General features: G+C 47.7%; 4 protein-coding genes across 7 annotated transcripts; 3 read left to right on the top strand and 1 right to left on the bottom strand.

Annotated features, from left to right (window-relative positions):
- Nucleotides 1-80: 80 nt before the first annotated feature.
- ctu2 (cytosolic thiouridylase subunit 2 homolog (S. pombe)) lies at nt 81-4,484 on the top strand. 2 transcript variants are annotated; one of them, XM_085921857.1, is made up of 16 exons: nt 81-356; nt 917-991; nt 1,177-1,255; nt 1,566-1,625; nt 1,759-1,819; nt 1,897-2,006; nt 2,161-2,390; nt 2,842-2,977; nt 3,040-3,171; nt 3,237-3,328; nt 3,404-3,492; nt 3,561-3,644; nt 3,717-3,762; nt 3,852-3,924; nt 4,010-4,068; nt 4,134-4,484. In XM_085921857.1, the coding sequence occupies exons 1-16, from the start codon at nt 301-303 to the stop codon at nt 4,177-4,179; spliced, it is 1,428 nt and encodes a 475-aa protein (XP_085777983.1). In that variant the 5' UTR covers nt 81-300; the 3' UTR covers nt 4,180-4,484. The 2 variants fall into 2 exon arrangements, with proteins under 2 accessions (XP_085777983.1, XP_085777982.1); XM_085921856.1 differs by having other exon boundaries at nt 83-356; nt 3,561-3,762.
- cyp17a1 (cytochrome P450, family 17, subfamily A, polypeptide 1) lies at nt 4,410-8,094 on the bottom strand. Its single transcript, XM_085921855.1, has 8 exons — nt 6,978-8,094; nt 6,741-6,879; nt 6,434-6,669; nt 6,038-6,124; nt 5,563-5,784; nt 5,325-5,494; nt 5,092-5,195; nt 4,410-4,800 (listed from the first exon to the last, which is right to left on the bottom strand). The coding sequence occupies exons 1-8, from the start codon at nt 7,320-7,322 to the stop codon at nt 4,547-4,549; spliced, it is 1,557 nt and encodes a 518-aa protein (XP_085777981.1). The 5' UTR covers nt 7,323-8,094; the 3' UTR covers nt 4,410-4,546.
- Nucleotides 7,877-9,439, top strand: borcs7 (BLOC-1 related complex subunit 7). Of its 2 annotated transcripts, XM_085921863.1 has the most exons (5): nt 7,880-8,098; nt 8,462-8,524; nt 8,819-8,862; nt 8,938-8,958; nt 9,061-9,439. In XM_085921863.1, exons 1-5 carry the CDS (start codon nt 7,949-7,951, stop codon nt 9,110-9,112), a joined length of 330 nt encoding a protein of 109 aa, XP_085777989.1. In that variant the 5' UTR covers nt 7,880-7,948; the 3' UTR covers nt 9,113-9,439. The 2 variants fall into 2 exon arrangements, with proteins under 2 accessions (XP_085777990.1, XP_085777989.1); XM_085921864.1 differs by lacking the exon at nt 8,462-8,524 and having other exon boundaries at nt 7,877-8,098.
- Nucleotides 9,440-10,618: 1,179 nt separating this feature from the next.
- On the top strand, nt 10,619-13,483 carry cdk1 (cyclin dependent kinase 1). Of its 2 annotated transcripts, XM_085921862.1 has the most exons (9): nt 10,619-10,779; nt 10,856-10,940; nt 11,441-11,479; nt 11,663-11,819; nt 12,034-12,157; nt 12,435-12,605; nt 12,687-12,850; nt 12,917-13,058; nt 13,249-13,483. In XM_085921862.1, the coding sequence occupies exons 3-9, from the start codon at nt 11,443-11,445 to the stop codon at nt 13,363-13,365; spliced, it is 912 nt and encodes a 303-aa protein (XP_085777988.1). In that variant the 5' UTR covers nt 10,619-10,779; nt 10,856-10,940; nt 11,441-11,442; the 3' UTR covers nt 13,366-13,483. The 2 variants fall into 2 exon arrangements, with proteins under 2 accessions (XP_085777988.1, XP_085777987.1); XM_085921861.1 differs by lacking the exon at nt 10,619-10,779 and having other exon boundaries at nt 10,790-10,940.
- The last annotated feature ends 41 nt before the right edge of the window (nt 13,484-13,524 follow it).

The raw sequence follows: 13,524 nt of genomic DNA, 5'->3' as shown, positions 1-13,524 counted from the left end.
TGCCCTTTATTTTTGAGCTACTTGCTCCGCCCCTCCAAAACTCAACGAACAATTAATTAACGACACTAACCAACCTCACGAGAAATTCCTCCTAACCAGAGCTGCGTGCCACTAGTGGGCGGTAATGTACCCGAACGACGCCAACCACCATTGAACAGCGAGAGAGAGAGCCGAAGAAGACGAAGACGGAAGTTAGCCAAAACGTCCGACCGAACAGGCGTCGGAGACAGACAAGCAAGCCACCCACCCTTGTGATTTTTTTGGGCTTGTTTTTCTTCGCTCGCTCGCTCGCTCGGTCCGATGTGTCAGGTAGCTGAAGCCTATAATGATGACTTGGAGCAGAAGGAGGTTCCGAGGTACCTTTTTTTTTTAAAGGTTCATTGTACAAATGACGAAAGTCGAGTTTTACGCGCAATCTCGTGCTCGCACATGTACACATTTGACAAGGTACTTCAATGTTCTCTATGTGTGATTGGCCAGGTAAGCCTAAATGAGTGAAACAACGTCATGAAGCATCGCTTTTATGAGACTAGAAACTGTCGATTCTAAAAGAGATTTCTCAACTCGACTTCGCTATCTATCCCCGTCTAGAATCAAATGAGCGTCGCTGAGTTTAGGTGGAAAAGTGTCTCAAAAGGTCACAAACTCAAATCATTTGGCATCAGATAACATTTCTGATGCCACCAAGATCGCTTTAGTGAGTTAGTTAAAACGGACGCCTTTTTTTAAATTGTTCATTTAGTTGTGTTAATGATGGGTAACTAACATCCTGTGTTTTTCATTGAAACCAAATTAGTCGTCATCCAAGATCTGGTACAATCCTTTCATTTCATTTCTCAAATGTCCTCATGAAAACATTGGAATTGATGTCATCGATTCTGAGCTTTCTCACGAGAACTGCTCCATCTGCTCGTAGTGTGTCGAAGAAATGTGTCAAATGCAAGGAGGCCATCGCCGTCGTGGCCGTCAGAGCAGGGGACCGATACTGCAGGTAAGATGCACACACGACTTAGACAGTTGGAAAGCCGAAAAGATGATTTGGTTTGGGAAGTTGCCCAATCCGACGTTGCCGTCGAATCCTTTGCCGTTGAGACGCACGCATCTCTCGGGAAGCCCTACTGAGTTCATACTGACCACGCCCCAGTCGCTCATTGCAATGTCATTCGTTCTTTTTAGGGACTGTTTTGAACAGTACTTCCGTCATAAATTCAGGGCCATACTGGGCAAAAACAGAGTGATTTCCCCTGGAGAAAAGGTACGGTGCTTTGGACAAAGCAACACTCACACCTTTTGCCATTGCGCCGCAGTTGTCGTACCTACGTACAAACGATAAGTGAAAGTACATCACCGTGTACTTTCACTTATCATTCATTCTAAATGAACATTTCTGGCCAATAGCGAAAGAGAAAGCCAAGGATGAAAACCAAAAGAGACAATAGCTTGAGGTGTATCGTAGGTCTATCCATTGATTCGACATTCCACTTAGTGCCCACAAAGCAGGTGGCCGGTACTTTCTGTCCCCAGCAACTCCTCTCTCTGCTCATGACCTTTCTTGTACCTTGTAGGTACTGCTGGCGGTATCTGGAGGTCCTTCTTCTTCTTCAATGCTCAGACAAGTCCAAGAGGTTTGAAGGATTGTGCAGTGTTCCCACCTTTGGTGGGCCTTGCTGCTTTTGCTGCTTGTTTTGTTTTTGTCACGCTGATGGAAGAGATCAAAGCTTGCACGTAAGCAATCGTTCTCTCCCTCCCCACTTCCAGGGTTTGAGTCAAGATGCTCACAAGAAGTTGAGATTCATTCCAGGCATCGTCTACGTTGACGGTAAGTAATATCAAAGAGGGTCCCGCCCGCTCGCTCGCTCGCTCGCCAAAATCCGACCGCATTGCGTTTGCTTTCAGACGGCGGCGCTTTCAATCGCCCTGTGGAGGAGAGACGGCAAACGGTGGCAAAGATTCGGGATATTTTTCAAGCCACGGGATTCCCCTTCCGCGTGGTGCCTCTAGAACAGGTGGATCACCCAGTCATACGAGGGCAAAATACTTTTGGGCTGATGGTACCAAAATGAAAGCGAAAGAAGGCTTAGCATAGTGTTTCTCTGAATGTAGACGGAAATGATTTTGAAATCCACCTGATGATCATTTTGTGCGCTTCCCCGCTCGTAGGTTCTCGAGCTTCCCAGTTCAGTTCTAGCCTCGGCCCGGTCTTCCTCGGCGCAACGAGACAGTTCCTACGCGGCGTGTGCCGATAACGTCGTTGGCGATACTAGCTGTTTGGCGCCAGAGGCGCCGCGTGAAACTTCTTCACCTTATGTCGACCAAACTCACTTACTGCAGCAGCTTATTGACGCTCCCAAGACGCTGACGGCCAAAGAAGATCTACTCGGCGTGTTAAGGTATTTCTCTTTTATCCGCAAGCGTTTGGATTCATCATTTGCATTTTTGACATCAAACATCCACATCGAATTAGAAGTGGAGGATGTTTGACAAAAACGCGGCGTGATGCCGAAGCAAAACGCGGCGTGATGCCGAAGCAAAACGCGGCGTGATGCCTAAGCAAAACGCGGCGTGATGCCGAAGCAAAACGCGGCGTGATGCCGAAGCAAAACGCGGCGTGATGCCGAAGCAAAACGCGGCGTGATGCCGAAGCAAAACGCCGCGTGATGCCGAAGCAAAACGCGGCGTGATGCCGAAGCAAAACGCGGCGTGATGCCGAAGCAAAACGCGGCGTGATGCCGAAGCAAAACGCGGCGTGATGCCGAAGCAAAACGCGGCGTGATGCCGAAGCAAAACGCGGCGTGATGCGGGACCCCCCCCCCCCCCCACTCACCCCCACCCTCTCTCTAGACAGCATCTTTTAGTGCACACAGCTCGTTGCGAAGGCTACACTAAATTGATGTTTGGAGACAACTGCACCCGACTGGCGGTCAAACTTCTAAGTAGCCTATCTTTGGGCAGAGGAGCACAGCTTGCTCAAGATACAGTAAGTGTTTTGGATCTTGTTCAGTCAAAGAAAGTGTAACCAATTTTGGTGCCTTTGAACAGAGTTTCTCAGACTCTCGCTACGGCGACGTGATGTCCTTGAAGCCAATGAGGGACTACTCGGCCAAAGAAATAGCCTATTATAACCACATCTTCCGTGTGCCTTGCGTTTTCACACCCAACCTGCACACAAAGGCAAGATCAATCCACGTGGACTGGCACGATAAAGGTCGAAAGTCAAAAGTGCCCTCTTTCAACAGAGCGGCGAGAAGGCCAGCGTCCAACGTCTGACCGAGAGCTTTGTCAATAAACTGCAAGTTGATTTCCCATCCACAGTCAGCACTATATACAGGTTGGGAGGACATTGGCTCAATCCTTCACGTCAGTGGGCCAAAATGTGACTCTGAAATGTTGCTCTCTTGTCAAGAACCGGTGAAAAGCTGCAGACGACTTGTAAGAGTTCCTCCTCTTGCCACAGATGTCTGCTCTGCGCGTGTTCCCTGGATACGACCATAGGTACAAGTTGGAAGTCAGGTGACAATGACACCGGTTCAACTCCTAAATTCGCCTTTGGCATTTTGTAGAAAATGCTTCGGCCTTCCAGTCCACTCGAATCTCTGAACGCCTCTCCCAGAGCAAACGTGTGGCTGCTCACAGTGCAAACGCAGGTAGCGACTGTCCCATTTCTAGTCCCGCGTACGTATTTGGCTGGCTTCCAGAATCGACACCTTGTCGCCAAGGAGAACGACTGACTGCGGAAGAGAGAGGCCGCTGTTCCGTTGCCAGGTACGTTTCCCACAATGGCTGTAAGGTCCTTCCTCGCAAGGGCGGTTTGCCCACATCGGCGCGGACGGCCATTTGACCGCTCGTCACAGGGCTCCGAGTCCAGACGCCGCGGATATCGGAGGCCTGCTGTGTTACAGTTGTCGCTTGACCGTCCAAGAGATGGTGAGTTGGCACGCGAGGCCTTGGTCGCTTTGGACGTAGAAGCCGGCGACGGCAGCCGGCAACAGCCTTTTCCCTTGCTTTTCAGTCTTCGGCGGATCGTCTACCTCGATACGTCTTGACGGAGGCTCAGACCAGGCAAAGGAGGTAAGCGCTGCCTTTGCATTTCTCCAAATCTGAAAACAATACGCCGCTACTCTTTTGTTCTTTAGGTCTCGCATGAGAGAGGAAATCCGAGATTTCCTGCTGGAGGATTAGTTGAGCGATTGTCTGGATCAGGAACCGTGTTTGCTATCTCCTGTGGTCACGCACGCCTTCCTTCTCGTAGTTGGGGACCTATCTCCAATGGACGTCAGCTGTTTTTTTTTTCAACCAAATTCTTGATTTTCAACTTACTCGAGAAAAAAAAAAAGTCCATTTCTGTTCAGGGAAATCACAAAGCTCTCTTTATTATGACAAAAACAACTCAAGTCAAGTCAGAGTGTTGATTTTCTTTTATTATATGTACAAATATCAATAGTTATAGAACAATAAAATATTTGCCAGTGTGGCGTCTGCTGAAAGTCATGCGTTAACTTTGTTACTTTTCAAAGTCAAGTCACTCGAGGTAATTGCGCTACGCCTTTCAACTCCATCTGGGTGTGACGGTCACCTTGTACTTGGCCGGTTGAAGGACCACGCCAAACTTGCCCTCCAGCGAGGGTAGAGGTTGACCCGCTGGGCTGGAAAAGGTGAAACGCTGCAGAATCCAGGCCAGGAAGATAAAGAGTTCCATCTTTGCCAAGGCCTCGCCGAGACACACCCTGACCCCGGCGCCGAAAGGCATGTAGCTGGACGACGGCTTGCTCAGACCTGTGCCTTCGCTATTCAAAAAGCGACCTGTGGGGGGGGGCAAATGAAATGCGACTGTCCACACTAAAAAGTACTTTTCTCATTCTATTTGGCGACTGGGACACCCAGAGCACCACTTGAATCGTCCGTCCATCCATCCATCCATCCATCCTTGTGGCATATCAGGTGACATGTTAGCTTTTCAAATCCAGATCCTGAAAGTAGAAATCCTGCCACACTTTTTGCTTCTAATATGCTCCCACCCGTTTCTCCTCTACTTTTGTCATTCACGACCACAATGTACTCGCCGTATATCATATTGGATCGGTTGCTTCTCACCTGGGTCGAAAAGTTCAGGCCGTTTCCATTCCTTCTCGTCGTAGTGCAGTGACCACAGGTTGACGATAACTCTGGTCCCCTTTGGCACTTTGAAATTTCCGAGGCTGAAAAGCAAAAATGTCCGTTTCTGGCTACGTCTGCTGGAATGCGGAAACAAAGCTATAACAGCTCCATACAGAGAGCTAAACACGAAGGCATATTTTGCACGATTGTACTGTAGAATGGAAGTGTACCTTGTGTCCCGGAGGGCCACGTGAGGGATGAGGAGAGGGGAAACGGGGCGGATCCGCAACACCTCCCTGATGGTGGCCTCGAGGTAAGGAAGACTGCCTCTGTCGCTCAGGAGGGGGCTCCGGTCCCGCCCTAAATTGCTGTCCATCTCATCCTGGATTCGTTTCTGCACCTGGGCCCCCACGTACGCACACGCACTGGCATGATCCATCTGCCAAAATAGCTCCTAATAAGCCTTACCTCAGGGTGATAGATGAGGTAGATGATGGCCCATCTGAGGACGGTGACGGTGGTTTCCACCCCGGCTCCAAAGATGTCTCCCACAGTCATAAGGATGTGGTCGTCGCTCAGGCCCAAAGGCTCGGAACTCATCTCTGCCGCGTCGTTGTTGTTTTGGGCATTGCGTTTTGCTCGGAGTAGAGCGTCTATCAGGTCTCTCTGCAAATTGTCACTGTACTGGGCCTGGTGGGGAGGGGGCAGCGTTTAACACGGCCATTACTGTAATATTCCAAAATGACGAGATCTCATTGAAGGCCCCCCCCCCCCGTACGCTGCAATGTCAGCTCAGACCTTTTTCTTTCCTTGAACCCGTAAAGCTCACACGATTGACTTGAACACTTTATTGATGACTTGACAATTAGGATTGAGCACTTTCTCCTCTTTGCCATGAGCCTCCTCTATGGTCCAGACATAACAAGACATGGATCTAGCGTACCTTGTGTTCTTCATATTTCTGATGTAGAAGTTTGTCACGGGTAGAAACGCATTGTTTCAGGAGACGCAGGTCTGCGTTGGGAAAGAGCTGCAAAATCAAACGGTTCTTTTCAAAATTCCACCGATATTTTCATCCCACAGTTTACGAACACACGGAGAAATGGCACGACGCGTCATTCATTCATTCATTCATTCATCTGTTCAGGGTCACGGCCGATCCGGCTCTTATCTCAGCCGAGGAGTTTGGTCGAGAGGCGCGCCCGACCGATCGCCCGTCGAGCCATTCGCATATGAGTCCGGCTACGGTCCGGTGGGAGAATTCAAGCGTACAAATACATGCGTCGGCGTTTCTCACGTGAGCAATTCAAGCACTTTCACACATATGATGTTTGCTGACCTGGAGCAAGGGGAAAATATCCACCAGGCTGTCTTTGGCGACGGTGTCCACAATACCCTGGCTATAAAGAAGGATGGCCTCAAACTCAGGATCTCCCATCGGGTACGTGGAGTTGAAACACAGCGAGCAGATGACGTTGGTGACGACCCGCGCCAGGTCAGGAGAAAGGTCAACGCAAGGCTCGCTAGCAGCTTTCTCCGACATGATGGAGCAAAGGGACTGGGCCTGTGTGCAGACTGGCAAAGCAGAAGAGCCACATTTAGTTCAAGGCGACATTTCATCAAAAGTCATTCACTTTGCGACTCACTGATCTTCTCAATGGAGGCAGAGCCTTGTCCAAACATGTGGAGAGCTCCGTGGACAACTTTCCTGTGGAACTTCCACGTAGCGCTGTAGTCTCCAAAGGCGATGTCTTTCCCATCTCTGGTCAGCACGTCGGTGGTTACCTTCATCCCATGGAGAGGAGCATCAATGTGGACAAGGAAAGACAGGCGGGCATGCGGGCAAGGGACTTTTTCAACGAGAAGAAAGACGGTGCACCCACTGTTCTCGGTCTCCCTGCAAATATCTTGCCCTTCTTCAGCAGCACTTCTTTGGCATGCACGTACTGGTTGACGACGACGACGCGATGCGAGCCCATCATCAGTGAGTACGTCTGACCGTATTTCTCCTGGAGTTTCTTGAAAAGCACGTGAGGGGGATGGACGCTCCGGAGACTCAGCAGACTGCCGATCAAAGGGAACGACGGGAGGCACGGGAGCTCTCGGAGGTCGCTGTGGACCGGCTTTCTTAATCTTAACTTCAGGGCTAAAAGACTAAGGAGCGTGAAAAAACACCCATATAGACACAGATCCCAGTCCATTGTTTGAGTCTGAGAAATGCTCAGCATAAGTGGAGGGGGGGGAGAGAGAGAGAGAGAGAGAGAGAGAGAGAGAGACCCTGAGCTGCAGCACAGCACCTTTTTATGCTGCTCCTTCAATGTCACATCCTTGAAACGGTGCCAATTGAAACCAAATCAAACAGCCCTGGAAACATGGAACAAACACTATCATGAAACATGCTTTTGTACATTTCATCAACAACAAAAAAAAAAGGATATATACAATGAATAGAAAGAATATTGGCTTCCTTTGAACAAGTGCCAAGCGTGGGTTATCTCCACATATGTGGCTTTCTCACACATGCACGTTTGTTTCAATGAAAATTGTAAAGTAGGCGTTTTAGTTGCGGCCGGGTCACCTCATATTTTCCGTTCCATCGCCCGCCCCATCACACAATAACATGATGAATAAGTCGTTTTTAAAAAATTCCATGCGCGGGCCTAGAATTTGCACAAAGTTCCTAGGGGATAGTTGTCCTTTCTCTTTCTAGCAGCAACATACGGCGAGAGCCTGGTAAACTGCAATGGTTGCTCCCATCACGAATAAAAGCGAACGCACAAAATGCTGCACTGTTTTGTCCCAACTCGCGCGCCGTCGTCTGTCTGTCTGTCAGCCAGCCCGTGGCAACACAAACATGGCGGCGGCGGCGGCGGCTGCGGCGGCCGAAGCTCAACCTCGCTTTGGCCAGTCCGTCAAAGGATTATTATCTGATAAAGTGGGCTCTTGCAGCGTAGACGTGATCGCCCTGACACGCCAGGTGCTTAAAGTTTCCCGCAGCCAAGAGGTAGGTTGAGCATCGAGGCGCTTTTTTTTCTCCAGCAGCTTCCCATGAAATGGGAACAGGCAGGCCCAATCATTTGTGCGCTTGAATTCCAATTGCAGCAATGTGAGTATCATTCCGCTCTATTCAATACGAATCGGTTAGCCTTCTGTAAAGTTGGTGGTGTTGTCTCGCCGATTTGGAGAAGACCCAATGCAGACATGCAGTATTTGGGCCCGAAAAGCCAGCCCAACTTCAGAATGAACACATGTATGGGTTGCTGGATGGATGGATGGATGGATGGATGGATGGATGGATGGATGGATGGATGGATGGATGGATGTTGTTTTGGGATGGAAATCCAAATTGTATTGCGATGCCTTCCAGCTTCTCGGGCAAGCAGCCAGAAATATGGTGATTCAGGAGGACGCGATCCTACACTCGGAGGATGTAAGTACAGTACGTACTACATTTGTGCGGATGGATTAGAAACACTCTTTTGAGTCCGTGTGTTTCGATGGATGGATGGATGGATGGATGGAGGCTGTAGGTAGGTAGGCAGTCAACACAACCCTGTGTTGTGATCGGCGAGGGACCAAAAGAAACTTGTAAATGTGTTTGATTCCATTATTTTTCATCCGAAAGCAACTGGATTGGGGCAAAATAAACAAATCCATCACTGCATTCACACTGTGTACCTTCAATTGTGCTGCTAACGTCCTTCTTTCTCATCTGTCTTTTCAGAGTCTGAGAAAAATGTCCATCATAACCACACATTTACAATATCAGTAAGTCATTCTCCTCCTGACTCCAATGAAATGCACATTGAAACATTCTCCTCTCTTTTCTTTTCTTCCATTTAGGCAGGAGGCCATCCAAAAGAAGTAAGTCTAAACGTGACCTTCTTGAGTAGAAAGAACCGTTTGTCTCAACCCTAAGCCATAATATCACGTGATGCTGAGGCTGCTTTGTTCTCTCTCCCCCAGTGTGGAGCATTCTAGAAATTTGCAAGATCAACTTATCCACCTGCTAAAGTAGATGGACATCAAGTCGTCTGATTATGTGTATTATGTTTGCAACAACCTATTCTCATATCCACTCACAATAGTTGCACAAACGTCACGGCGTCCGCTAAGCGTTGCTCAAACATTTCCTACCATTGAATATTACAGAAGAGTGGGAACCAGACATGCGCTGGAACTGCTTTATGTAATGGTAAAATCCAGCCGCCACTGAAGTTTAGAATAGTCTTAAAACGAGTTCAATGTGAAATTATTCCGGTTTTTTTAGTAGTCCATGGGACACGAATGAACAATGATGGTTTTTGTTCTCATTAAAACATTGTTTTCACCCATGAAGTAAAAACGGTTCCATTTTTTTCAAAAAGATGAATGGTAAAAAAAAAAAGCTAAAACATTGAGTACATGTTATCAAATGCCCTTCACTGACTGCATCACCAGCAGACAAAAGGACAAACTTATCAGCAGTTTATGGGCCCAAACAGCTGCATGACCATGATGGTGTCCCTGAGACCTGCTGCTGAGCTGCTACCTAATGCTGCGCACGCTCAATACAGCCTAGCGTTCTGAATTCAGGTGTACAGTTCATGGTAATATACGGAATCAACTGTTTTGCCATACCACGTCTTCGCTGTAGATGCAAATCGCAAATGCGGTTCCTTCCTGGGACCCGATGGTACGAAAATGAAATTGGCGTTGCCATCCGTCGACGCGTACTAAGGAGACATCATCTAGTCGGCAAAGCAATGACTGACATAAATGTCAATGCACTCGAGTTCTTTTTGCTTGATGTGGAAGAAAGTAGGCAGAAACCCTGGACTAGTGGTGATGGGAGAAAGGATTGTTTTGGCAGGGACACCGAATTTGGCCTTGGTGAAGGTCTGCTCTCTCTACCGCTCTTATCAAAGGTAACACTTTGGATATGACATGTATATGAACCTAATGACTTGCCAAGGAAGTCAAACACCAGCCATTTGAATGTCTAATCAAATATTTCACATCTACATGACATGAATTAGGCGTGGGGTCTGCAATGACAGTGACACGTGCTTGATCCACTACATTGTCGCATCATAGTATTTGAGTGTGAGCAACAACAACAACAACAAAAAAGCACGCGTCGCATTTTGATGACGCAAGCGCCGTGCGACTGATTGTGGCGCGGTTGCCAAATATTTGACCCCGCCTGACTAAGCCTTTGAAGTCAAAGGAGAAGACCTGCTACGAAAATGGACTGCCGTTCAAAAACCTTTCTTGGCCACAGATTGAGTGAGCCCGTTCACGAAGCAAAAATGCGCTACGTTCAGTTGACGTTCGTCCAAAACACGAACGAGCTCGTGAAATTTCCTTCACTGAACACTGACAATATTTCATGCAAACACTGAAGCCAACATACAGGACCCTAAAGTGGCACTTTTAACAGCGTTTAGAAAAGAAAAAAACGTTGTTCGCGACTGTGGCAACGTAATATGGCTTCCATTCTGCGTCACGTGATCTTCCTCCGGCCTGCTTCCACGACGGAACTTTAGGTTATGTATAACGTTTTGCATAAACATACAATAGCATCCACGATGGGATCAGTGGGAAGGAAGAAAGATTGTTCAAAATACTAAGGGCTACGTGGAAAGAGCGTTTCAGAACGAACGCCCATTTCCCGTGAGCACAGACGGGATCCGTTTTTGATAGGTACTTTTGAAATACGTCGCCTAAACTCATTGGTCGATTTTGAATCTCACGTTGCTTGGCGTCTTATTCAAACCAGTCTGACTGCGCTGCCAGTCGTCTGTCGGAGTGCACTCGAAGATAGAGCGTATTCTACAAAAGGAGCAAAACTCTTCTCAAATCAGGTAATGCTCGTCGCCACGGTTTAATCGACCATTTCACCAAGTCATTGTGGTAGTTTGGTTGAAAGGTGCACTTTTGAAGTCGGAGCTTTTCATCGTGGATCTGCTAACGTTCGAGGCGAGAAGACAGACAGACAGACAGACAGACAGACAGAGAGAGAACGAACAAACAAATGCCAAAACAACGGTCAAAAAGTGTATTTGGTTCGAATTTTGGAATCATGTGTTTTTCTAATCAAACTGCCCGGGGCAGCGTCATTAAAACAAGTAGAATCATTTTACCTGAAAAAATGTGGACAAGACTAAAAGAGCAAGTTTCTCCAAGGCCATGGATAGTCAACCACAACGATTTTCTAACGTTGGTTATGTGTTAGTGGCACGTTAACAATATCGATATCTATAGATCACTGATAGATCTAGTGAACCCTGACAAGATGGATGCAAAACTGCATGCAGTCTTGCTCCAGTCCTCATTCAAGTGTTATTTTCTCCCCCTCTGGCAGCAATGGACGATTATTTGAGAATCGAGAAAATTGGAGAAGGTTGGTAGAAATGTTTTCATGTTTTACCAGAAATTCACTTTCATTCTTGTTTGTTGATTTGGTTATATGGCATTACAGAATACACAGGCACGCACACTCCATTAGGACCTCAACAAGCAAGGCTCCCCAGTCTCGTGACACAACTTCTCACCCCCAGTCCATTTTTATTTTTCCTCTCATTAGGCACCTATGGGGTGGTATACAGAGGCAAACACAAGGCCACTGGTCAAATCGTGGCAATGAAAAAGATCCGTTTGGAGAGTGAGGAGGAAGGGGTTCCCAGCACTGCGGTGAGAGAGGTCTCCTTGCTTCAGGAGCTCAAGCACCCAAATGTTGTGAGGTACGTACACGTACGTATGCGCGCACGCACGCACGCACGCACGCTCACTGGGTGGCGACCACTTCCACCAAGTGCAATTATTCACAGTGACGCACTTGCTCACTTTGCCGTTTCTATCGTGCTGTCTGTTTCCCCAATGAATCTTTTCCAAATTTAGAGAGCAAAAGAGTGCAGAGTCACACGGTGTTACTGAAAAGGCCCTTTGATTCCACAGACTCCTTGATGTCCTGATGCAAGAGTCTCGTCTCTATCTTATCTTTGAGTTCCTCTCCATGGACCTGAAGAAATACCTGGACTCCATTCCTTCTGGCCAGTACATGGAGCCCATGTTGGTCAAGGTAACGCTCCGTTTATAGAGCACGCTCCTTTTGTTTGGTCCGTGTTTCTCAATGTTGGACATTTGTTACGTTGGAAAAATCTCCGAGCAAAAAGGTCCGCATACCGAGGGACAACACAAATACTGGAGTGCGGCGCTCAAATGGAGCCCAAAGAGAAAAATGCCGTTTGTTTTCAAGTTAGGAAAAAGCGACCGATATGACTAGATGTTCCACTCTTCACGTGACAACATCAGCCAGCTATGCTGTACCTTTCATGTTCTTTGCCCTGCTTCTTCAGAGCTACCTCTACCAGATCTTAGAGGGCATCTATTTCTGTCATTGTCGTCGAGTCCTCCATCGAGACCTGAAGCCCCAGAACCTTTTGATCGACAACAAGGGAGTTATCAAACTGGCTGACTTTGGCCTGGCTCGGGCCTTTGGCGTTCCCGTCAGGGTCTATACCCACGAGGTATATTTCCCTCAGATCGATTGCAACTCGACGAACAGACGTCGTGGTCTCGACGTTGCTAAGTCCTAGGTCTGTTTCCAGGTAGTGACCCTTTGGTATCGAGCTCCCGAGGTTCTCCTGGGCTCCCCCCGATATTCAACTCCTGTCGACGTTTGGAGCGCCGCCACCATCTTTGCGGAACTGGCCACCAAGAAGCCACTGTTTCAAGGAGACTCTGAAATAGACCAGCTTTTTAGAATTTTCAGGTAGTGTCCCAAGTAGTCGCAAGTGTGCTTTCCTTTAATACCCTTTGTTTGTTTGTTTGTTTGTAGGACACTGGGAACGCCAGATAACATTGTTTGGCCTGACGTGGAAAGCCTGCCTGACTATAAAAGCACTTTTCCCAAATGGAAGCCTGGCAACCTTGCGTCAATGGTGAAAAACCTGGATAAGAATGGTCTGGACCTACTCAAAGTAAGTTCATTTGGTTTATTCAGAGAGAAAGGGGAAGTATTGTCAGACCTGCCTATTGTACAAAACAATTTGCTTGAACCCATGAAGCTTTGTCAATCGAAAAGTGCAGCCAGCTGATGGAGGGAGCTCATCACATTTGACTGTTTCAAAATGCAGTAAAGCCACTCTGCCTTCCTTCTCTTTTTGACAGAAAATGTTGGCATACAATCCTCCCAAAAGAATTTCAACCCGCGAGGCCTTGACTCATCCTTATTTTGACGATTTGGACAAGACGAGCCTCCCTTCGGCCAACATCAAGAAGACCTAACTTACTTTGAAATATAGCGCTCATGTTTATCCTGTAAATACTTTTGTGTGACAGTCCTGAAAATGTTGTCCTTGTCATCCTTCTCAATAAAGCGATATTTACGCTCATCTCACAGAAATGGTTGCGCTTATCGGGATTGAAATTGGAAAACCACAAAAC

Source organism: Syngnathus leptorhynchus, chromosome 10 (assembly GCF_054491065.1).
Source record: "Syngnathus leptorhynchus isolate UIUO chromosome 10, UIUO_Slep, whole genome shotgun sequence".
Lineage (NCBI taxonomy): Eukaryota > Metazoa > Chordata > Actinopteri > Syngnathiformes > Syngnathidae > Syngnathus > Syngnathus leptorhynchus.
The sequence above is the reverse complement of the archived record's forward strand: the minus strand, read 5'-3'. Positions and strand labels throughout refer to the sequence as shown.

Coding starts and splice junctions, on each gene's coding strand:
- ctu2 (XM_085921856.1), top strand. CDS start 301: ATGTGTCAGGTAGCTGAAGCCTATAATGATGACTTGGAGCAGAAGGAG. Junction 357..916: donor GAGCAGAAGGAGGTTCCGAG/GTACCTTTTTTT, acceptor ATCTGCTCGTAG/TGTGTCGAAGAAATGTGTCA. Junction 3,763..3,851: donor GGCCGCTGTTCCGTTGCCAG/GTACGTTTCCCA, acceptor CGCTCGTCACAG/GGCTCCGAGTCCAGACGCCG.
- borcs7 (XM_085921863.1), top strand. CDS start 7,949: ATGGCGGCGGCGGCGGCGGCTGCGGCGGCCGAAGCTCAACCTCGCTTT. Junction 8,099..8,461: donor AAGTTTCCCGCAGCCAAGAG/GTAGGTTGAGCA, acceptor GATGCCTTCCAG/CTTCTCGGGCAAGCAGCCAG. Junction 8,525..8,818: donor CGATCCTACACTCGGAGGAT/GTAAGTACAGTA, acceptor CTGTCTTTTCAG/AGTCTGAGAAAAATGTCCAT.
- cdk1 (XM_085921862.1), top strand. CDS start 11,443: ATGGACGATTATTTGAGAATCGAGAAAATTGGAGAAG. Junction 11,820..12,033: donor AAGCACCCAAATGTTGTGAG/GTACGTACACGT, acceptor TTGATTCCACAG/ACTCCTTGATGTCCTGATGC. Junction 12,606..12,686: donor TCAGGGTCTATACCCACGAG/GTATATTTCCCT, acceptor GTCTGTTTCCAG/GTAGTGACCCTTTGGTATCG.
- cyp17a1 (XM_085921855.1), bottom strand. CDS start 7,322: ATGCTGAGCATTTCTCAGACTCAAACAATGGACTGGGATCTGTGTCTA. Junction 6,670..6,740: donor TGCCTCCATTGAGAAGATCA/GTGAGTCGCAAA, acceptor CTGCTTTGCCAG/TCTGCACACAGGCCCAGTCC. Junction 5,495..5,562: donor ACCTCATCTATCACCCTGAG/GTAAGGCTTATT, acceptor GTGGGGGCCCAG/GTGCAGAAACGAATCCAGGA.